Source organism: Manis pentadactyla, chromosome 11, assembly GCF_030020395.1.
Source record: "Manis pentadactyla isolate mManPen7 chromosome 11, mManPen7.hap1, whole genome shotgun sequence".
NCBI lineage: Eukaryota > Metazoa > Chordata > Mammalia > Pholidota > Manidae > Manis > Manis pentadactyla.
The window spans coordinates 89,485,710-89,508,567 of record NC_080029.1 but is presented as its reverse complement, the minus strand read 5'-3'; the positions used below and the strand labels follow the sequence as shown (position 1 = coordinate 89,508,567).

Here is a 22,858-nt window from a genome sequence, read left to right as displayed (position 1 = left end):
CTCAAAGATAAAACTTTCTTCCTTGGTTTCTTTTCCCCATCCACCAAATGAAACCCCATTGTTTCTTACCGTTTTAAATTCAATATATTATTTCTTGCCACGTATCTTGCAAAAGGAACCTGAAGAACAAAGTTCAAAGGTCAATGTCAAGATGTGCCAACTACTACACTCCTTTTGGCTTTTTAATAATGGCTCTATTGAAATTTAGCTGATATACTGTAAAGCTCATCCTGTTAAAGTGCACAATTCAGTGGCTTTTAGTATATTCACAAGTTGTACACTGCTTGCCATTCACACCCCTTGAAACGTTCCTGAGTTGTTCAGTCAGCAGTAGACCCTATACTGTTGGACATCCCACCAACCTTATTAATTGTGGCATTTCTTACGTTTTTAAGCTTGGGAAAAATTTACTTTTCATTAAATACACTCTGCCAAATTCTATTATGCCAAATGACCATCAGTGCAAGTTATTTGGTTACCTGTGAATTTTTTTATGGTAACACAGGTAAAATGGTTATTATCTCTTATGGTGAATTTCCTAATTTCCCCATAGATCTTTTAGGAGAAATTCTTAATAACCACCCACTAATAATAACCACAACTTATAAAACCATTACCTGATTGACCCAAAAGATCTGACACAGTATCATTAACTATGGGTCAAATTCTCAAAAGGTAATCACTTTTTATTTTGGGGATTGAATATCAGCTCACAGAAAGGAAGTTGATATTTAAAAATATGCACTTTAGTCTTCTAATGTCTAGAGAATAAGTGGCCAGTTTTAAATACAGCTATGTGTATGTTTGCACTTCTACCCTTCAACAGACCTCAAGTGCCTGATATGCTATTTATTTGTCTCTCATTCAAAATAATCACAAACCACTTTGTTTACTGTAAAAAAACAAAATCAAGAATATGGAAGGAATTTCCTCTTAAACCATAAAAACAAAGCATGTTCTTGGAATAAGCTAAGCAATATAGACATGAAAAAAAGAAAATGCCTGATTCTGCATCCCCATATCCAGAAAAATATAGTCAAAGGTTCAAGTGTATTCTTTCACACTTTTCTATGGTGAAACAAATAAGCTGGTTGTATGGTCATTCATACACATGGGAAAGCATGTTTACACATACCAAGTACATGTAAAACACATGGTACACTTTAAATACATAGTCAGTTAAAAAAAAAAACTTCTTACTTTTTCTATAAAAATGGAATATCACAATTCCTTTGAAACATTACTTTTTTTCCAGCTAACAATTATACCATGGATATTTCTACAGATCAAATATAGATATATGTAAATATATATGTATTCTCCATATGTTCTATATTATTTTATTCCATAATAGTCCGTAATAAATTGTTCAACCATTTTGCTTTGATGAACATGGTTTTCTGCTTTTTGATCACTGTAATATGACAATGAACATCCCTTTAAATTCATACACCAATGTCTTTTTATTTCTTTAATTCCTCAAAGTGTTTATTTTTAGTTAAACACCAATTAGATGTAGCTATTATACCAATTAAATTTTGGTTTGATTACTAGTTCAAAGGGTATAGTATGTATATCAAAAATATTTTTTATTTTATTAAATACTTCAGAAGACTTTTCTAAAAGTTTACAATCTACATTCCCATTGGCAACATATGAAAGTACCTATTTTCCTAAACCTTGTCATCTATAGATATTAAATATTTTTGCCAGTTAGATGGGTAAAGCTGAGATACATTTTCTTTTAATTTCCTCATTATTCATGAGATGGAACATCTTATCAGAAGTTTATCAGCCCTGTGCATTTTCTCTTCTGAGAACTACCTGGTTATATCCTTTGCTTATCTCTCTAATATAAGCATATTCTGTACACTGAGGGTATCAAACTCTCGTCTTATGCATGGAAGTGCTACAGATGGCCTTGTTAGTAGCCAACGCTATGTGAGTAGACGACTGGTAAGAGTGTTGATGTCAAAGGGAACCCTGGGGATCACAGAAGCATGCAAGCCTGAGCAAAATTCAGCACACCCAATTAGCAGAGACACTTCCTGTCCCAGGAATTTAATTGTTCTAGACATTAACTTATTAGGAAGTTACTGAAGATCTAGCCAGGAAGTAAAGAGAAAGCTACAGTTATTTGTCTGAGTTGGCCAGATTAGCCTGCGGTGGTCATTCAGCAGAGCTCAGCACTGAGGTGCAGGTGAGGCACCTGCAGTGCAGGACTCCAGGTTCTAGGATCACAGCACTCGCACTGTTGGCAAGGTGGATGTACATAAGGTCAGATATTTATGAAATTCCAGTAATGCCCTCACACCGATAACATCATTAAGAATACATTTCCTAAAGGTAGTATTTCAAATTTAGGTCGGGGGCTGGGAGTGGGAATGATGGGTAGGGGTAATCCTTTAACACAAGGGCCAACCCAGTGACCAGACATGGTATCAGCCTGCTGGCAGAGCGGTCCTAGCCTCACCCGCAGGTCAAAAGGAAGCATCACCAGCATCCCGCTGTGGTCCATGAATAAGGCGGCCTCGTTGTGCTCATATATTTGTCTATTTCGGGGAAGCAGCAGTGGGGTGCACAACTGGACAGCTCCTACAACAAATCAGAAAAAGCAACAAATCATCAGGTTCTCATTCTTCTTAGGAAACAACTTATTAGAATGGACACAAACCTGACAGCTAAGTAATCTGCTACTGGACTTGAAATCATCCTCAGTCTATCTTCCATTCCCTAAATTTACTAATGGAGAGCTCGTCTAAGGTTCAGTTTGCTAAGTCAGTCATATTTCTCACTCTATAACCAACTGTGTTTTAGTAGCAAGGTTGTATAATATTTAAATCTTTTTCCCCTCAACAAGCTGAACTGTAAAAATAAGAAAATTTCACATGATGTCAACTGCTTGTCCCTGAATTCAGAAGTAAAAAATGATGGCACCCAAATCCATTAGCAGTACTTTCTAATGATGAAACAAAACATCTTTAGAGGAGGCATATGAGTTTTTAAAAAGGACATACCATGTCTTTTAAAGATGCGGGTGATGGTTTCACACACGTGTTGCTGTATCTTGGCCGTACGGATTGAGAAGCTGCCCTAAAATATAACCAATTAAAATGTCACTGAAGCCTATTCAAGAGGATCCCCTAAGCACTGACCCATGGCTTGCAATAGGCTTTGCTTATTCTGAGGACCACAGGAGAGATACACCAAGTCAGTCTCTTTTGGAACATATTCAGGGAGGGAAGAAGAAAATGACATGCTTGTAATACATCCTGATTGAGGGAGGCCACCTGGTTCAAAGCCCAAGCTCTTAGCCACGTTGCTCTTTGTCTTTAGAGAGAGCTAGTCAAATATACATTCTCCTTGAGGATTCTCTGGGATACTGCGGAGCAAACATCTGATGGTATCAGGCCCCCTCCCACATTCTAAGCTGATTCTTAGTGGGACCCTTAAAAATTTACATATTTTATAAAAAGCTTTCTTTTTCATGTTTCTTATTATAAAAGTAGTACCATTTTACTAGAGAAAATTTAGAATAATAGACAATCAAAAAGAAAGAAAAAAGTCACCTATAATTCTGTAAGTACCTTTCTCATATTGCCAGCCAGCAAATACTATTTGGCTTTTACATACTATACTGATCTGACCACTACTTTCTTTACTATTCTTTTAATATCATATCATATCTCAAGCATACAGAAACATATAGAGAATATAACAAGTACTCCTTATTCACTCATTTAACTTCATCCAATTTTAATATTTTGCTCTACTGTTTTTGTTTAAGAAAAGGAAAAGAAAAAAAATGTTGAGGGCCCCCAAACTTCGCTATGCTTCAGAAACCACATGGGAGCTTTTAAACAGAGCTTCCTGAAGTGCCTCCCACCAGGACATTCCAGGCCACTAGGCCTGGGCATCGGGGGCCACTGTCAAAGTGTCTCTCAGGTGATTTTGATGGGCGGCCAGCATTGGGAGCTAATGACTACTCGATCTGGACCTGAGCTGGCTGGATGTTTGTCTCTGGGCAGCGGAGCCAAGGCTCATCTCTAAAAGCACTGCTTCTTCATCTCTTGGGTGGGTGGAGAAGGAAGGTGGGTCTGGAATTCCAAGGAAGCAATTAAAAATGTGGCTTTTTTCGGAATGATGCATATGCACACATTTTGCATAAACAGACCTCAGAATGAGAACTTATGTTGGAGACATTAAAGGAACCCATGAAAAGTCAGGAACTGGCTTGAAGCTTTTGTGAACCAGGTTAAACTCTCTTTCCAAAGCTTGGTTTCAGCCCACCTTCAGTATGTCACTGTCATAGGTGTAATCGATGGCAGGGGAGACGCGCTGGGAGAAGATCTGGGCCATCATGGTGCGGTAGGCCTTCCCGTCCACATTGGCCAGGGTGTGGTGCAGCACTTCATGCAGCTCTGACTCCTCCATCTGGGGTGGGGGCAGCAGCTCACTCTTGAGCAGTTCCGTGGCCGTGGGCCGCTTTGCTGGGTCATGGTTCAACAGCCAGGAAATGACAGATTTCTACAATGAAACCCAGGCACACTGGTGATGGGATGCAATGGAGTACTCAGGAATTCTCCCAACATGCTGGCGGTTGGTTCAGGTCAAAGATAAGATACTACACTTCTTGCACTTAATTAGTACATTTTAATTGGTATTTCTGAAATCTCTGAATTTGTCATTTTCCCCCCTGCACTTCATTATGGCCACAGAGTTGTGCAATAATATAACATGAGTATTTCTTAAAAAGTGGGGGCACTTTTCATATTTTATTGTCATAAACAACCAAGAAAAACCTCAATGTAGTGGCTACGAAGAAACAGAACTTAGGCCTTATAAACATTCAAAGTACTGCAATAAAAAAGGTATAAGAACATAAAACATCTTTAGATGCCTAATGTTAGTAGAAATTATAATGTGTAGTAGCTGCTGGAATCCTTAAAGCAGTATAAACCATCTTGTTTTTATTTTTTCTTCCCCATTTATGTTACCTATACTGATACCATTTCCTTAAATTCCGTGATCTGTGCTTCACACCTTCACAATTACTACCTTAAGCAGGCAACTGTTTGAAGCCAATCTAAGCCTTTGAGAATTCCTTAATCATTCCCTAACCCTGTTGTATATAATAAGGAGTTATAAGGAGAAGAATATTTGAGATCAGAAAACCTCAATTTTTAGATGAACCTTATATAAGCATTTTCTAATTATATATCTTTAATATCCCCCACCCCCAACTCCTATCCCTCTCTTAGGCTGAAATTAAAACATAGGCAATTGCTTTTTATGTAAAGGAAGGAACTGACGTGCTACAACTTTTCTGAAAAGTTATTGTTAAGCTGGTAAAAATATCCTATTTAGCCCAACAGGCCCCGTTATACTGCTTAATTTCTGCGTGTGGCAACAACTGTTTTGTATTCCGTCTGTAAGCATTTTCTATGTGGCCTCCTTTCAGATTAAAAGCAATGAGTGTGATGTGGGAGGTGCAGTGATTGTGGTTTTGGTGCCAGTTTTACGTAGCCCAAATGCTGGTGCTCAAAGGTTCCTAACCAGTGCCTGGGACAGAACAAGAGAGAGAAATGGTTTGTACAGCTGCTCTCTTGTTGGTAGGTGAAGAAAGTTGCTATGCTGCCAGAGCTGCCAACATGTGGATGCACGACTAAGACTGATGGTCCAGGGAAAGGCTGTGAAATGAACATTTACTTACACATCCATAAACATAGGGAACGACTCAGTTCAAATAGATGGTAATAGGCTAACAAAAGCAGTAGAACATGATTCAGTTTTCTAATGAATCTTCACTAATTAGATGAGGCAGAACAGAAGGGGTCCCTCTGAGCAAAAATAAACATCATGTTAAACACTGCCGAATTATAGGATGTTAGTCCTAATATAAATAAAGGGTACTTAATCCCTTTATTTTACAGGCAAGGAAAATTAAAGTCTGGAAAAGTTAAGAGACTTATCCATCCAGATGCAAAACCAATAAGCAAGAAATGGCAAATTAATGCAATATTCTAGGTAGGTGGCTGTGTTCAATGTAAATAATTTAAATAAGGTATTTTGCCTTGATTATAATTGTTAAGAAAAGTTAGTTTAAGGAATAAAACTTCCATATTGGCTTCACGAAACACAACCAGCACTCAGAAGAAAGGCATGATAGGTGTGCATACACACATTCACTGATAACAATTCTTCCATATTAGCTGGATGCCAATGTTAACCTGTGACATGAGCTATATATACACACACTCATATCCATAATATGGAGGATAAATTATTTTGCTTTGAGATACTCTAATTGTCTAGTCTTTCCCTTTATAATCTGAGCTACTTCAATTGCAAAACAGGAAATTATGGTTTAAAATTATACTTTTTTTTTAACGTTCCACGTTTTATCTAAAACAATGAGCTATGAAAGCATTCTCTTTTTTTCCAACAGCTGAGTCAGGGTTCCAAATAACACTTCAAAAGCACAATGAACCACACAAAAGAGCCCTGTAGTTTGTTAATTTTCTATGCCAGCCCTTGGCATTTTTTGTCTTATTTTGAGTCTAATAACATTTTAAGTGCTTCATCTTTTGATTTTTTTCCCCCACGTTGTTCCCAGGACACAAGAGAATGAGTGGCAGAAGATTACTAATTGAAAGACAAGAAAAACAGTAATTAACATCCAAGTGTGAAGACATAGTAATTAAAGCATCAGAAAATTACCTGCTTTGTATGCTCTCCATCATCGAAGTCCTCTGGAAACTTTGGTGAAGTGGGCTAAAAGAATATTATATTAAAATCAGCAAAGGCTTGGCAGACTGCCACAGTGAAAGCATTTATTCACCAGAGGAAAGAAAATCAAATACAGAAATGAAAATTTGCTACCAACAGAAGACTGAGGCAGTATCTTCTTGAAACCTGATGCCCTTTCTTCCAAGAACATACATATTATTTTAATAAACTTCACCCAAATGAAAACGTAGGTAATAGAAAGCACCTCCTCATCTGAAAGCAAAGTGTTTTAAAATCTAATTTTAGATTTCAGAGAAAGACAAAGTAGCTTTATTTAAACACACAGATGAAAAAAGGCCAAATACCAAACCACTAACCCAGGGTAAGAAAAGAACATTAATACTGAAACCTCTATCTCCTGAAAAGTTCTCACCTTTCTGGCAAATAAGACCCCAATCATAACATTAACTAAACAGGTTAGATTTCTTGAAATGGAAGAATAAACATGAATTTTAGATGAAAGAGAAGCAGTTCCTCTGGAACTTAATCCTCTTAAGAGCACTCCAGTCAAGGCAAGGACATGGTGATCACTTTGTTTATTCCTATACTTTATGCACACAGCTGCCCATGCTACACTGGCAATAAAATAATTCAGCTGTCTTCCAAAATATCTAGAGTATTCTTAGTTATGGTGTATACGACTTAAACTGATGGACACTCCTGCTTCGCTCTGCTCAGGAAGGGGAAGGCTCTCAGACCTCTTGCTCGTGAATATGTAAATCTACATCACCCTCCCCAAACCTCACTCTCCACTTTCACCTAATGCCATTTCCAGTGGGCATCCTTGACCCCACACATTGTCAGCACTAGTCCCTTTTAGTTGGGGCATTAACAGAGGCAAGATTAATCCCAGCAACACAAGCGGAAATTCTACTGGGAAAAAAATTCCAGTAGCTGATATTCTTCCCGACCCCTTTTAACTCTGGTCATGGTGGTGCTCCTCAGGCGTTACTATACCAGGTCCACTTAGCTGGGGTCTTTTGATTTTTAGAACTGAATATCCATGATCATTATGACCCATTCCCACTGCTGTAACTGTACTGATCTCACACAGAATTTTTGGATTCCTCCTTTCTTTTAAAATCAAGAGTAGACCTCTCAGGATAAATCAGAGTAATTTTTAAAAAGTAACCACAACCTAGCAATTTCTCCAAGTACGACTGTCAAAAATAAACAAAGCTGAGGAAAGTTTCTCATCCATGGAGGTGTGTAAGCAGAGGTAGATTTCAACTAGAAATACAGAAAACTGCAGTAGGATCACCTTTTTAATATAATAAAGAACAGGAAAACACCCTGCATTGAATTCTGATGTCCGCAATGAGATTCAGGTTACTAGAAATGGATGCACTAGAACAGCAGATACATACATCTCTGAGTTGGTTGAGAACAAAGATCCTTTCTGAGGCTGTGACCATGGGGTGATAGGACATCTCAAAGAAGATAATTCCCAGGCTGAAGAGATCCACTTTCTGAGGAGGTAAAAGAACCATATTTAGAGAGCCTTGATATGAAAAATGTAATTTACCAGGGAATTATAGGATGAATACTGATTAGCTGGAATAAAGTTCACTTAAGTGAAGAACAAGCGATGCTATAAAAAGTTTGATTCCGTCTAAGAAATTACAGGTATAAAGTACAGCTGAGATAGAATATTTGGCATGACTTCTCAACATTTTCCTTGAACACTAATGGTGACCAGTTGCGCTACACATACACAGACACAGACAGCCACTGGCCAAACACTGAGAGCTGCTACTGAGGAGCAAGGACAACCGAGATCTGCCAAAAGAACTGGCTTTGCATCTTTACTCATCACCATATGAGTGAAACCCAGACCAAAGCGTGCAGCTGATAGCAGAGGTCAGCATCTGGTTGCAAAGCCCTACCAGTGAGGAAGAATGGCACAGGAGAAAGAGCATGTGACTAGTCCTAACAAAACAGGGAAGCGTAATGAAAGAAAAAGGGCAAGTCGGTGCAGTGTCTCAGGTGGGGAGCCACTCGGGGCAACAGCACACAGGTACAGGAGCCACTTTCAAGAGCAACTCTTCAATGAATTTGGACTCGAGCATCCGTAGGAGAGCCTCTCTAATTATTACCAGTCATCTCCAAAGTTTTAAAAACATTCATGTGCCATTTCCTACATGTGGTGGCTGTAAAAAGTGTGGAACATACAGAAAAGCACCAAAAATAAAGACAGCAATTACCCATAATCCCACTGCTCACTGATATTTACTACTGATGGCAAAGATATGCCCATTTTGGGTGTTTTCTAATGCATACACACAGGTACACACTGTAAAATGAGAACCATACCATGGTTTGTAACTTATTCCCTTAACATTAAATATTTTTCAGTGTATCATTTTTCAAAAACAGGCTTCTAAAACATGATTTTAACAGTATTCAATTACATGGAAGTCCCATAATTTCTTTAACCAGTTTCCTATTTTTTTTTTTTTGAGAGGGCATCTCTCATATTTATTGATCAAATGGTTGTAACAACAATAAAATTCTGTATAGGGGACTCAATGCAGTCATTAATCAACCCCAAGCCTAATTCTCAACAGTCTCCAATCTTCTGAAGCATAACAAACAAGTTCTTACATGGTGAACAAGTTCTTACATAGTGAATAAGTTCTTACATGGTGAACAGTACAAGGGCAGTCATCACAGAAACTTTCAGTTTTGATCACGCATCATGAACCAGTTCCCTATTTTTAAACACTTATTTTTCATTGTTATAAATAATACTGTGATGAACCCCTCTTATGCCAATCTTTTTGGATGTTCCTGTTGATTCCTTTGGACACATTCCAAAAGGTGGAACTGCTGGGTCAAAGGGTAGAGCCCTTTTAAGGATTTAGTACACTCTTGAGAACTGAACTCAGAAAGCTGACACAACAGGTGCCCCCACGCCTGCACCGTGTGCTTGCCCATCTCCTTACATCCTCACCCTTGCTGGTTAGTGAGCCAGAGGTCTGGGCCGCCCCTATGTCACTGCCCAGAGCTCCCAGCTGCAGCCAAGACCCAGGCTTGAGTTTCCATGGCAAGCCTGAAAATATGCTCTGATGTGAACTGCCCACCTAATAAATTTTTTAAATATAGTATTATAGTCTTGCCCTAAGTGATCTCATCTAGTCTCATGGCTTTGAATCCTGAGTGCTGGTAACGCTGATGTATACCCCCAATTCTGACCTTTCTTCTGAACTCAGGTCTTGGTCTCTACAACGAATCTCCAGCTGGATTTCCCATCAGGATTTCAACCTTAACGTGCCCCCACAGGAACTCTCGGGCCACCACCTCTCCTTCTCCCCGTGTCCTAACCTGGGTTTCCTCTCCTGCCCCAGCTGCTGCAGGCAGAGACCCGAACACTGTCCTATTTTCCTTCCTTTTCCTCACCCAACAGCCATTCCATTAGGAAAACCTGTCAACTCTCCTCCACAGTGAGTCCTCGGAGCACACGTGTCCCCGCCTCCACTGCCGCCTCTGGTTCCAGCTATCAGCTGCTCCACCTGGACTTCGGCAAAGCTTCCAGCAGCAGCTGGAGTGGATTCTCTCACTCCAGGGCCTTTGGAGGCTCCCTGTGCACACTCCTTTCCGCGGCGAAGCTAGCCCTGCTTCCGTCGCCCCCACCTTCCCTTCCAGCTTCACCTTAGGCATCTCCCTGCACTGCTCACGACACTGACCTTCTTTCTGACTGTCTTAAAATGTGCCAAGCTAGCTGTCAGACTCCTCTCTCTATGCATGCTACTTCTTCTGCTCCCCTCTTCTCTTCTAGGCATGCTCCAGCCCCCAGCTTTGTGTGGTTTGTCCCTTTTTCTCCTTTATCCTGAAAGCCATTGTGTTGGGGAAGCCTTTTCTTGTCAGTCTATATAAAGATAATGGCCCCTCCAACTGTTCTCTGGTCACTGGACTCCATTCCTTTTCTTCTTAGCTCTTAACACAATTTGTGATTACTTCATTTTTTACTTATTTGCCTTAAAGGATAAGCTCCCTGAGGGCTTGCATAAGATATGTCTTATTAGTTGACTGACTTGTTCCGTGTTCTGGGACCTGGCCCAGGACCAGGTTAGTGCCAATCTGTGGATGGGTGGAAGGACTGCAAGCTCCTTGGCACATGCAGTGCCAGCCTCACGCACTGTCCTTGGGCATCACGTGTCCTATACGGAGCAGTCATTTAATATACATACAAATATATATTGAGTGAATGAATGTTCCTATTTCAGCTGGTAACTAAATCCCACACGCTGTGAACTTGATGTTCATACTGTTATCTCACTCTTGAGACCTTTCCCTCCCCAGAAAGCTTCCCCTTTACCTGGTTATAGGCAGATTTGGTGCTTCCTTGGACCTCTGGGCTTACATATAAAGCAGTGCCAACCATCCCAGTCAAATGACCTGTGTGGGAGAAGGCGGAGGGAAGCCTTTCCAATAACAGAACTTAGATATAAGGCAAATTTTTATCAAAAGAAAAAAGGTTTCTTAAGAGTAAGGCATGATCTGTTCATTGTTCCCACTCTTCACAGGAAGCAGCAGTGTGCATTTCACCAAGGGATTAACTGTAAGTCACATGTGGCCACACAAACTGTTCTGCACAAGGTGGTCTTTGTTGTTGCAGAGGGGCAGTGCCAGGCTGCAAGGTCCCAGATGGCCCCGGTCAGGAGGTGACCTCACATTACCAGGTGGGGTCAGGGGTCAGGGAAGCCTAGCCATCTGCCCAAGGGAGCCAATAGTGAAAAGGGAAAAAAATTAAAGCATGTTCATAATTTCGTTAATTTAGTGATTATAATTTGCTTTAGCATAAAGTCTTTACAAATGAAAAACTGATTTCAGATTAAGGAATTTTATACTATATTGCATACAAAATTTTCTTAAGAGGATAGATCTTTTGTTAAGTATGCTTATCAAAAAATTAGTAATAATAGCCATAATTAAGAGGGCAGTAGGAAACTTGCGGAGGTGATGGGTATGGTCATGGCATAGATTACCATGACGGTTTCACAGGTGTACATCATTTTCCTCTGCACTCAAGTTGCATACACTATCTATGAACAGCTTTTGTATGTTAAAAAAAAAAAGAGAAAAAAAAAAAGAAATTTTGTGGTATGGTTTTTAATGTACTAATTAGTCAGTCTTCTGGATTTACCTGAAGGGTCTGATTTAATCAAGTGTTCTCCTGCCGCATCGTCCTGTTTCCCATCAGCCTGAAAATAAAGTAAGCCAAACATTAGGATGTTATATTATTCCACAGGAATGGCTTACCCTACCCATTTCTAAATGAAGACTGACTGAAAGAAAACACACACAAACTAGAATAACTGTAGTAATGCTTTGAGCTTTACATATTTTTTGTTTAGTTGACCCACCAATGCAGGGCTTACCAGAAATCCAGTGAGATCAAGAAGAGCAATTCACTACAGAAGTCTCTCTTCATGGCAGAAAACCCCAATACAGAAACCTATTTATTTTCATATCACTAATGGCAAAACAATCTATTTCATAGGAAGAGTAAGAGTATATTCACAACAGACTTTCTAACTTTCCCACTGCCTTTACTGGGCCAATTTTTACTCTTCTTTTCTAGAGGCTGGTCACCAAGTGTATTCCACAGTCACTGCTAACACCCCTTAGGTAGCCTCACCTTTCTCCACTACACTGGTGATAGCGCCATCTCATATGCTACCCTAAGTCACTAGGTTTCCGACTACACTCCACAGGTTCCTGTTATAAGCATCGCCGTCAGTCACAGCAGCTCTAACATTCTCAGTGCCAGGCCCCGTTCCAGGTGCTTTACCTGTACTCTGATTTTATCCTGCTGGCAACTCTCTGCAGTAGACACTCGCACTGGCCCATTTTTTGGATGAGGTATGGAAAGGTTACACAACTTGCTCAAGTTCACACCCAGCATGGTGGAGACAGGATTCCAGCCCAGGTCAGTGGGCCTCCAGAGCCTGTGCTCTTATCTCCTCACTCTACTACAGCCTCCAGACATCAAGTTACATTCTTTAGTTTGGGTTCAAGTCCCTATCATCTGGCCTTTCCTTCATCTTGGCACTCTTCAAAATGCCCTGCTGCTCTGATCAGCACCACGTCCTTAAGGTCCCCCTTCTACTTTCTCCCTCTCAACTCCTTTTAACCTCACATATGAATTTAGCCCCTAAAATTGTTCTCACCATTAATCTAAATTCTATTTTCTTTCTCCAACCACCCTTAGCATTAACTGCATTTGCTACAGATTTTGGTGCCTAATACCCAGCTTATGAATAAATACTGCAAGTAAACTCTCCCTCTAGCACGGAAAGCCTGCCACCTGTAAGACTCCCCACCCACCCAGCATTCTCTCTCTCTGCTCCTCTACAGCTCATGCTTCCAACCAACCAGACTGAATGCTGACCTTCAATCACGTCTGCTCACTGCAGGGCCTTTGCTCATGCTGTTCTTTCCCTCTGGGCCCCCCTACCCTGCCCAGAGTCTCAGCCTGCTGGATTCCCACCCATCCTGTAAGGCCCATCTAAAATGGTGTGTTCTTCTGATAACCTTTCTTGATCCTCGTAACCATATGTAAATTTTCTAGTCTTTCACTCTGTATCACTATTTCACTTCACAGTATTCCAGCTCTGTATGTTAAACAACTCCTCTAAAGGGGTGTGAAGAATACCTTCTGAATTAGATGCTATCTAGGACTGGTTCTCTTGCTGGCATGTTTTTGAGCCTTCTCTCTTTAAACTAACTGAAAGCCCCTCAAATGTAAAGCATCTATCCCAGTGCCTGGCACAGTACAAAATACCAAGTCATTTCATAAAATATTATATGCCTTTAACCTACATACCATAACCAATAATTTTATTTCTTTCAAGTGAAATGCACTGAAATGTCTTCACAATTTCAAAACCTAACAGATGATTTGCAGCTCGCCCCTTCAGACTTGTGTAATTTCCTGGGGATTTCATAGCAGAGTTCAATGAACTCATCATGAAAGTGTTAGAAGACAGGACAATCAAGGCACATGGGTCCACTTTCAGGCAGAGTCTAAAAATACTCACAGCAAAGGCTAGATGGTCCGTTGCCAAACCAAAATCACCTATTTTCACATGGTCATCAGAATCCAAAAAGATGTTGACAGGCTTCAAATCCCTGTGAATCATTCCCTGATGGAAGAGAACAAAGAAACCAACACTTGTTTCCCAACCACAGCTTATTGTTCTAATGTGTTCCCTAATATGAAAGGCCAACCTAATGGTGAAAATCAGATAAAGCAGTCCTCCAGACCACACTGGTCTAGGCTGTCTCCTGTCCTGCCAGTCACCTTGCCACCATCCCCCAGTCTACTTGCTGGCAGTCCCAATCAGTCAAGTCCAGACGGCTCCCCGTGGCACTGAAGGCCCACTTCAACCTGGTTCACAATTATCTTTCTCCCTGCTGTATCACAAACCACTGCTCTGCTCCAGGAGACACAAGCCACTTTCACACCTTCTTCTATTCCTTTCTTCACACCATCTTCCCAGCCTAGGAAATTCTTGTGTTTCTGTACTCATTTGAATTATACCAACATTTACAAGTGCCAATTCATTCATGAAGACTTCCCCAGTTATTCTAATAACTCAATTTTGCAACTATGGCACAAACTAAGTGCTCGATGGTCATTTGTTAGTGAACCCTGCTTTCTTCCCTTCCTAATGGCATCCTCACAATGCTTATTGTTTCAGGTTCTATAATGTGGGAAATAACTAAATGTAATAACAATACATTACTGTCTGATTTCTTTTACTAATACATGAAGGCAAATTTTGATCCCCTCAAAAAACAGGGAGTCCCTCTCACGTATGGGGTTAGTCACATACTTGTGCCTCTCTGTATTTCCAAGTGTGGCACAGTGTTAAGATATCCAGCAAATGATTAACAGATACTGAACAAATTACATCGAGAAAGAGAACAAGGGGCATGATTCTAGGGCCTCAGGACAATATCATAGTAATGGAGTTCTAATGGCCCTCATTATAACTCACTTTTATTTTCAACTTTACAAATTCTGCTTTCTCCAAATCATTTATAAACTAGAATGTGTGTAAATCAGAGTCCTGAATTTTCAGTATAAATATGGTAAACATTTTAAGGTTCAAGAAAATTGAGGCAAAGGAAAAAAGCATATTTACACTGATCAATGCATTAGATGATCCCCGTTTTACAAGGTAAGCAGTGTTTCATCTTGAAGGTAGGTCCATTAGTATTTACATTGTAATGGCAATTTCTAGCTTTAAAATGACATTGCATACTTGTGGCAAGCTCCTTAGTCTCATCCCTACCCTTCTTAGAGGACTTTCTGGTTTCTCCATGTTCCTAGGAAGGGCAGCACCAGTCAGTTAGAACCAAGGAACTTGGCATGTATTAATCACCCTCATTTTATTCTAAACTACTCAAAGAATCATCCTCGCATTCCATGCACATTTGACCTGGAGGCTGGCAAACTTTTTCTGTAAAGGGCCAGGTAGTAAATATTTTAGGCTTTACAGGCCACACAGTCTGTCACAATTACTCAGCTCTACAGCTGTAGTGCAAAAACAGTCACAGGCAATACAGAATCTAAGGATGGCTCTGTTCCAGTAAAACCTTTTTTATGGACACTGAAATTTGACTTGCACAGAATTTTCACATGTCATGAAACATTCTTCTTCTGACTTTTTTACAACCACTTAAAAATGCACAGGCCATTCTCAGCTCACAGGCTGTCCAAAAGCAGGTTGGATTTGACCCCAAGAGCAGGTAGGGGGTTTGCTGACCCCTGTCCTAACCTTCAGTGTTTTCTTCAATGCTTGATATTATTTTCTTGTCTTCTGACACACTGCTCTATTTTCTATAAAAATAGATTATTTCAATATACCCATAGTTTAAATTTACCCTCTATTTCTCTTTCTCTCCAGTCTCACATTTGATTTTTTTATTGTCATGATTTTATATAAAGCTAAGTTTTCAGATATGAAATGTTGCAAGTTTACTTTCTCATGGATATAAGCTAATCCATCCAGAATCTCTCGAAAAAGCCTCCAGAGTCTGATGGTGTCCTGATACAGCCCCTGGTCAATGGTGTCACGCAAAGTGCTCTTTTCACAGTACTCCATCTACGGACAAGAACAAACCGGGCAGGATTTGATTATACAGAGTTGCAATCAAGGAGGACAACTGTAATTCATGTCATCTTCTATTTTAAAACATGTATCATAGATTTTAAATAGTACGGGAAAGGCTTGATTTTTAAAAGAAATCAACAGTACTAAAGAAAATTTTAGGGAAATATGCATAATCTTAGTACCCCAACATAACCACTTTTATTTTTCATATTATTATTTAAAAATAAAACTTGTGTAAAATCCTTGTCACAAATAATACGAAAAACTGAGAATTAAGTAAAATTTTATTTGTTTAACAAGATTGCTTCCAAACTCAAATTTCCAAGAAGGGCTAACTATTAGCCTTTCTTACTTGTACATTAAATTAGTGACAATGACCTTCAAGTCTAGAACAAGATACTATAAATATCAAAACATTCATGGGATTTATCGCATCCTTTCCAATGTATTAATGAATCAGGAAAAAAATGCAGTTATCATTTAAATTTTACATCAACAAGTAGCATTTGGTTTATCAAACTGGCCTGTATGTTTCAAAGTAGTGCCCGAGATTTCTCATGAAGGGTTTATTATTTTTAAGAGGAGCATGTCATTTTAAATGACAAGCATATCTTCTCATGCTCAGAATCATCTACAAATTCTGCCTCATCCTCCAGGCTTCACAAGGGCCTCTGACTCCCACACAATCTACTGCCCAATGGATGCACCTTCCCTATGCACTCGGTCCCACTGTGCTCGTTTACAGATGAATGGCGTGCAGATACTCAACAGCAGTCTCGGAGAAAAATTCTTTATCATGAGTGGTACCTAGAGATGTCTATAAGGGAATACTAAGTCCAGCTCCAACCCCAGGAAGGCACCACTTCATTAGTCTCTTGTCTAGGGTTCACTGTTACCCACAGTATTGTAGCTCACATTCAAAGACCTGCTTATTGCAGATATGACTGAAAATGCCAACAATGGCCGATGGCCCTGTTCACAGGGGACAGAGGCAAGTTTTCCTCTTTGGTCTGTGGCTACCCCTCTGTTGGCAGAGCTTACTACTGCCCCTCAGGACGCTGCTCCCAGGCGTGTGAGCAGGCCAAAGCTTCCCTTTAGCAATGCTTCATTGCAACTGGTTTGCCTGTGGCTGCTGTCCCGGAGATTCTGGGACAAGCCACTCGGCCTAAACCCATGTTGGTGCTTCTCCTTCATATATGAGGAGGTGTTTGCCTCATACTTGACTGGTCCAGATTCAACTTGTTAGACAAAGTGGAGTTTCTGTACATGTACAGAAACTAGTCTAGCATTAATGGGACTCAGATATGGTTCTAATTATCACACATATTATTTACTCACAAGTCACTGAGATGCCTACTGTTATTTAATTTATGGATGGGGAACCTGAGGCAGAATGCTGAAGAACTTTGTCTAAGCTCACACAGCTGTGACTGGTAGATCCAGGATATGAACAGCCTGAGTCCAGAGCCCACAGCCACCACCCCATGCCGCTTCCTGCTGTGGCACAGCAAACGGTGAGTTCCAGGCTGGGGGAAAGGGCCTCCGTGATGTGATCCTCTCAGGCCAATTAGTCTTTTGCAGTGCCGGTGAGCCCTCTTCTGCTCATTGTCTTGCTCTAGTCTTTTGAGAGACCCACCAGAAACTACCAGGAGCTGCTGTGTCTCCAGGCTGCATGCCAGGGCCTCACCTGGATATACAGGTAGTGCACAGCTTCAGTGGTTGCCGACGGCTCACTGTCATGGCAGCTGTTCTTTCCATTGCAGTCGTCATCCTAACCCAAAAGGAACACAGGACAACTCAAAACTGGGAGCTGAAGTGAACCACACACATGGCCGCCTCATTGCCTCAGAGGGGAGGTCAGTGAGCAGAACACAACCATTGTCCTTTAAATGCATATAGCGTTTAAAAGGAAATTTTGCTATTAGCAGAACATACTGTATAGTTTACAGTCAGTCACTATACCAAATAATGATGGGGAAAATAGGAAGCAGGTAGGTATTAAAATTGTGTAATCTACAGAAAGACTACAAGTCAACTTTCTTACTATTGCTATTTTTCTACAGATAAGAAGAGCAGCATGTACACAGGCTAATATTTTAATATTTACTACAAATGTCTTCCTCTGAGGCTTACTTTGGAAACAGAAGACAAAAAAATCTGTCTTTAGCTAAAAACAATTTAAATGTGATTCTACCACCAAAGGGCACACTGCCTTCTGGGCTACACCACTGGAGAACAAGCACCCAGCAGCCACTTAGAGCAACTGATCCTCTGGCTACTTACCCACATGGCTGGCAGGTTTGTCCCCTACAGCTGATTTACTTTCTAACTCATGCTCCCTTTAAAAAACAGTAACAGTTTTTTCTTCTAATAAATGTATTTAAACACTTCCCCCTCCCCAAGTATGGAAAAACCATTAGGTAGTATTTGATTATTCTGATTTACAGTTTTTCTGTGGAAACATTTTAACATTTTTGCTTCATCAAAGAAAAAAAAAACCTCTACTTGGGAAATTATCAGGTTCTATTCTTGAATCATTTACATACTTTAGGGATCATCTCTAGATTATCAGTCTCTTGGGAGGTCAACCATCAAATAGAATGCCTGTGGGATGTTGCTCTTAACTGAGCAAAACCAGGATTATAAATTTGGTGCCCCCATAATAATTATATCCATTAACAAATGCTAAAACTAAAGCAGTAGATTAGATCACACATGCTGTTATTCCTGGCTAAATTTATAACTTACAAATTTAAACTGAGAGAAATTTAAGGTGATTTTAATAGAAAAGGAAAGTACTTATAAAAAATGCTGGCTAATGCATTCAAACCCCCTTAAACTCAACTGTGTATCTGAGTCTACACATAGACTTTTCTTTACCTACTATGAATGCACCTTTATAACTGTTTGAAATTATGTTTTTCTTCCTGGTAACAAAGTGTTTGTATCCAACCCCTTTGCAGAAGGTTTCTCTGCAGCAGCAACTGACAGCCCGAACTCCATGCACCAGCCCTGAGGGGCTCTGTGGGCCTCGGTGGACGAAGATGCAGAACTGAGTGAGGTCCAAGGCCTGGAGCAGTGTTTCTCAAAATTTTCAGGCCATGATCCACACAAAGAAATGTATTTTTTATGTCATACCCAGTATACATTCTCATGAGAGACAAGTTCTACAAATAGAATTTACCTTCCCTAATGTGATACATTTTGGTATTCTCTATTCCTCTTTACAGTATTAGAAATAAAGCTGATTGCGACCCTCAAAATTGATTTCATAACCTGTTACAGGATCATGACCCAGTGTCAAAACACTGTTCTAGAGGATGGTTTACGAGAATAAGTAAGCTAGATTAACTGATGTGAGGGAGACCTATAAAACTCCACAATCAGGCTATTTACTCAATTAATTAATACTCAATCTTCATCCATAACCACCTAGTTTCCCCAGATCCTCTAGATGATTTTATTAAAACCATAACTATCAGCAGCATGCCAAATTACTCCTCTCTTCTAGAAGCAAGCATGTTTTGTTATGTGGATATATTAAGGCCTATGAGTGAACATGTGAGTAGCATATATTTTAAATACTCATGTTTTAAAATTTACGGTTTCTATGTTGCATATCATATTAAGGATTTACTATTTGACTAAGATTTATAACATCCGTTAGTTTTCTTACATACCTACCCCATGATGAATAAAATGGTGTAATTTCTATTTACATATTTACCTGATTCTGACTTTTACTGTTCTCATCTTCATTGTCAAAGATGATATCACTGTCAGAATCTGAAGCAGGTCTTAAAAAGAGAAATAGAGAAATACTAAAGAAACCAAATTCCCTGTTACATAATTCAATAGCTGAGAGTTATGATAAACTGTATCCAACTGGATACAATAAAATAAAGCCATGAAAGTAAACGACCAGGGTGGATTCTGCTAACATAAACTTCAGTTTAGGCTCATAATTCTCGTTTTGGTAACCGAGAACTGCAGTTGGCCCTTTGTCAAGACTCCAAATTAGTTCTTAAACATTCCACAGAGTTGAAAGCCCTTATCTAATAGAATGCTCTTAAAAAAATTGTTAGATGTGTTAAGACGAGGTATCAGAAGAAATTTCTATTTTCCCATTTTCCAGGTCTTGGATTTCTGAGATCTCTTGAAGATAGTAGGGAAAAATCCTTTCCGTGGAATCTGGCTACTCTCTAAAACTGGATTTCACATATCAATGCATGTAAACAGAAGCGGTTTCTAAACGAGCCTCCCCTCCCCTCCCTGGCTGAGCTCGGCGGGGTTAGCCAGACGCGCGCCCTGGGCCCCTACAGGAAGGACTGTGAGAAGACGCCACCGGGCTCGTCCTCGTCGTCGTCGTCGTCGCTGCTGGAGCCCCCGCCCGCGCCGGGGAAGCGGCCGCTGGCCGAGCGCTCGCCGGACGTGCTCCACTCCACCGAGCTGCTGAGGATGGGGGGGGGCGCGGCGGCCTCCACGCTGTCGGGGCCGTCGGAGTCGCTCGCCGGCGCACCGGCCAAGGCGCGCCCGTCCCGGGCCTGGCGCCCCGCGTCCCGGGGCGGCGTCCCCGGGCCTGCCGGCCGCTCATGCCTCTCGATCCAGGCGTTGTAGTAGCGCACGATGTTCTCGTGGTGCAGGCGCGACAGCAGCGTCACCTCGCCCTTGATCCTGCGGAAGTGCCTGCTGGCCGGGTTGATGGGGATGCGCTTCACCGCGTAGCAGCCACCGTCCAGCTTGTTCTGCACCTGCAACGGGCAAGGGGGCGAAGCCGGGCCCTTCAGCCACTCGGAACCGCGCAGACCCGCGTTTGCACCGCGTCTCCCCACCTCTCCCGAAGAGACCCCCTAGTTTGGAGTGAGAATCAACAGCTGCAGTGAAGAACCACATGTGCCTGAAACTCTTAGGCTGAAGGTGTTGACTGTCAGTAACAGAAAACCTCTCACCCCAAACTAGACCTATTCACCTTAATAACAGTCCCTGGGGAAAACAACCTCCATTTTAATCATTATTTTAATTGGCAGTTACATCCCTGCCTTTCCCAATATCACATCTGATATCTAAGTAAACTTTGTTTTTTTAACCTTGTTTTAAAAATAATTATTTTCTAAAGTTAATGTAAAGTCACAGATGATTTTAGCTTCTCTCCTTGTTTTAACAACACTTTAAAATCACTAAACACAAACTAAACTCTAAAATTTTTAACAGACCTGAGTGCAAATTCTAATTCTTGACTTAAAAAGCTGAACTTGGGCAAATGACTTAATTTCCTTGAAATTCATTTTTTTATCTATAAAATGTCATTTATGCTATTTCCTTTACCTCAAAGGTGAGACTGTAGGATGAAATGAGGTGAGCATAGCACCTGTATCAGAAAGGTGCTAAGTAAAAGCAATTGGTAGTAACACAATTACTGCCATTGATTTTATTACTAAGACAGAAGACTGACAATTGATATAATGTACTGAGACTACAACAATGCAATTAAGAACACACACACACAAAAACACGTGAAAAGGATTTGAAGGCAAGTCTCCATATTCTATATTGAACCATCCTTCAACATAGGCAGTTTCACTATGCAAATGGAAGTAACTTTTATAGAATTTTGTTCCCTGGAACATTCTTGTCCCAATCCTGCAGGTTAACTGAAGTGATGAAAAGCAACAACTTAGCCATGGGCAGGGGAAAAGTTGATTACAAGAGACAAAACAGAGCATCATTCACTTGTTTTGGCTCATAACTTTTAACTATACTAAGTAACTATTTTTGGGAATGACAAAGGAGCACCCAGACAAGAAACACGCTTTTGAGTAAAACAGGTGTTGGTGTGAATGCTGGTTTCATCTCAGGGGAGATAGTAACCTTAAGCATATTACCTAACATCTCTGAACCTCAGTTTGTGCTCAGAGGGGATAATACCTATTTCATAAGAATGTCTCAAGACTGAAAGACAAGGTTTGTGAGCCACCTGGCACACAACCTGAAATGTGGAATATGCTCCAAAACAGTGACAGCCCTGTGTTCTTTTACTGCCACAGTAATAGAGTAAAAGACAGTGGCAAGGCTTCGCATTATCTTTCAATCTTACGTCTCAGTTATACGTCATGCACAGTGTGAATCACTGACTGGGGTGTGGAGCTTGCTAGGAAAACTCTTAGGAATTCATTAAACAGGAAAGGGACGTAAACAGTAATGGGTCCAACTGCTAGTGAAATGCCAGATCACTGAGCAGAATGCTTTGCCCCCAAACCTGTAGATAGAGATGGGGTGTGAGGGCTCTGAGGTTCTCACACCGGGAGAAACTATAGGAAAAGCTTGGGGGCTTAAATTACTAAAGTTTTTTTATAAGCTTATATGAGCTTACTGATCATTTTTAAGTACCGGTAAGGGAAGCTTGATCAAGTTTTGCATTCAAGAATCTAAAACAGAAAGAAGTTAAAGGACTTGATCAAAATTACAGTGTGAGTTAAAGCGATAATGTATACTGCAATCACCCACTCATCTTAAAGATAACCTGTCACCTGACATAGGATACCTGTCTGCCCATAGTTCATTCGTTTGATTACATAAGGTCTCTACTTTCAAGAAGAAAGCTGAAAATTTCCCATGACACTATAACTTCCTTTTGGGAAACTTGCTTATGTGTGTCCTTCTGTCTCTGACTACTGCAGAAAAACAAATTCAATTCTTTTTCTTGTGTAAAAGGCCTTCCACAGTAATACTAGTAATGCTTCCTAATAATACTCAGAATCCTAAGTAAACATGTGCTATTGATGGTGGGCCATTTTCTTACATGGAAGACAACATATATCGCATATGGATTTAATAATACCATATTAATCTGGGTCTCCTAAAGTCAAACAAAATGCTTAAAATGATATAAAACAGCTGAAATCTTCCTCAAGGGGCAGAAAATAAGTCACCCAAATAGGTTAGAA

General features: G+C 40.4%; 1 protein-coding gene across 9 annotated transcripts in view; it reads right to left on the bottom strand.

Annotated features, from left to right (window-relative positions):
• The window catches only part of EIF2AK4 (eukaryotic translation initiation factor 2 alpha kinase 4), an 89,818-nt gene that overhangs the window by 25,382 nt on the left and 41,578 nt on the right, over positions 1-22,858 (bottom strand). For all 9 annotated transcript variants that reach the window (XR_005032364.2, XR_005032363.2, XR_005032368.2 and 6 more), the window contains 13 exons: positions 20,235-20,665; positions 19,642-19,711; positions 17,602-17,685; positions 15,783-15,905; positions 13,833-13,937; positions 11,936-11,993; positions 11,108-11,187; positions 8,157-8,258; positions 6,721-6,774; positions 4,291-4,527; positions 3,018-3,093; positions 2,474-2,595; positions 70-119 (listed from right to left, as the gene is read on the bottom strand). Coding sequence is in view for 4 of the 9 variants with exons in the window: in XM_036923896.2 (XP_036779791.2) it covers positions 70-119; positions 2,474-2,595; positions 3,018-3,093; positions 4,291-4,527; positions 6,721-6,774; positions 8,157-8,258; positions 11,108-11,187; positions 11,936-11,993; positions 13,833-13,937; positions 15,783-15,905; positions 17,602-17,685; positions 19,642-19,711; positions 20,235-20,665 (1,592 nt within the window). In the remaining 5 variants the exon portion in view is untranslated. The remainder of the gene's footprint in view (positions 1-69; positions 120-2,473; positions 2,596-3,017; positions 3,094-4,290; positions 4,528-6,720; positions 6,775-8,156; positions 8,259-11,107; positions 11,188-11,935; positions 11,994-13,832; positions 13,938-15,782; positions 15,906-17,601; positions 17,686-19,641; positions 19,712-20,234; positions 20,666-22,858) is intronic.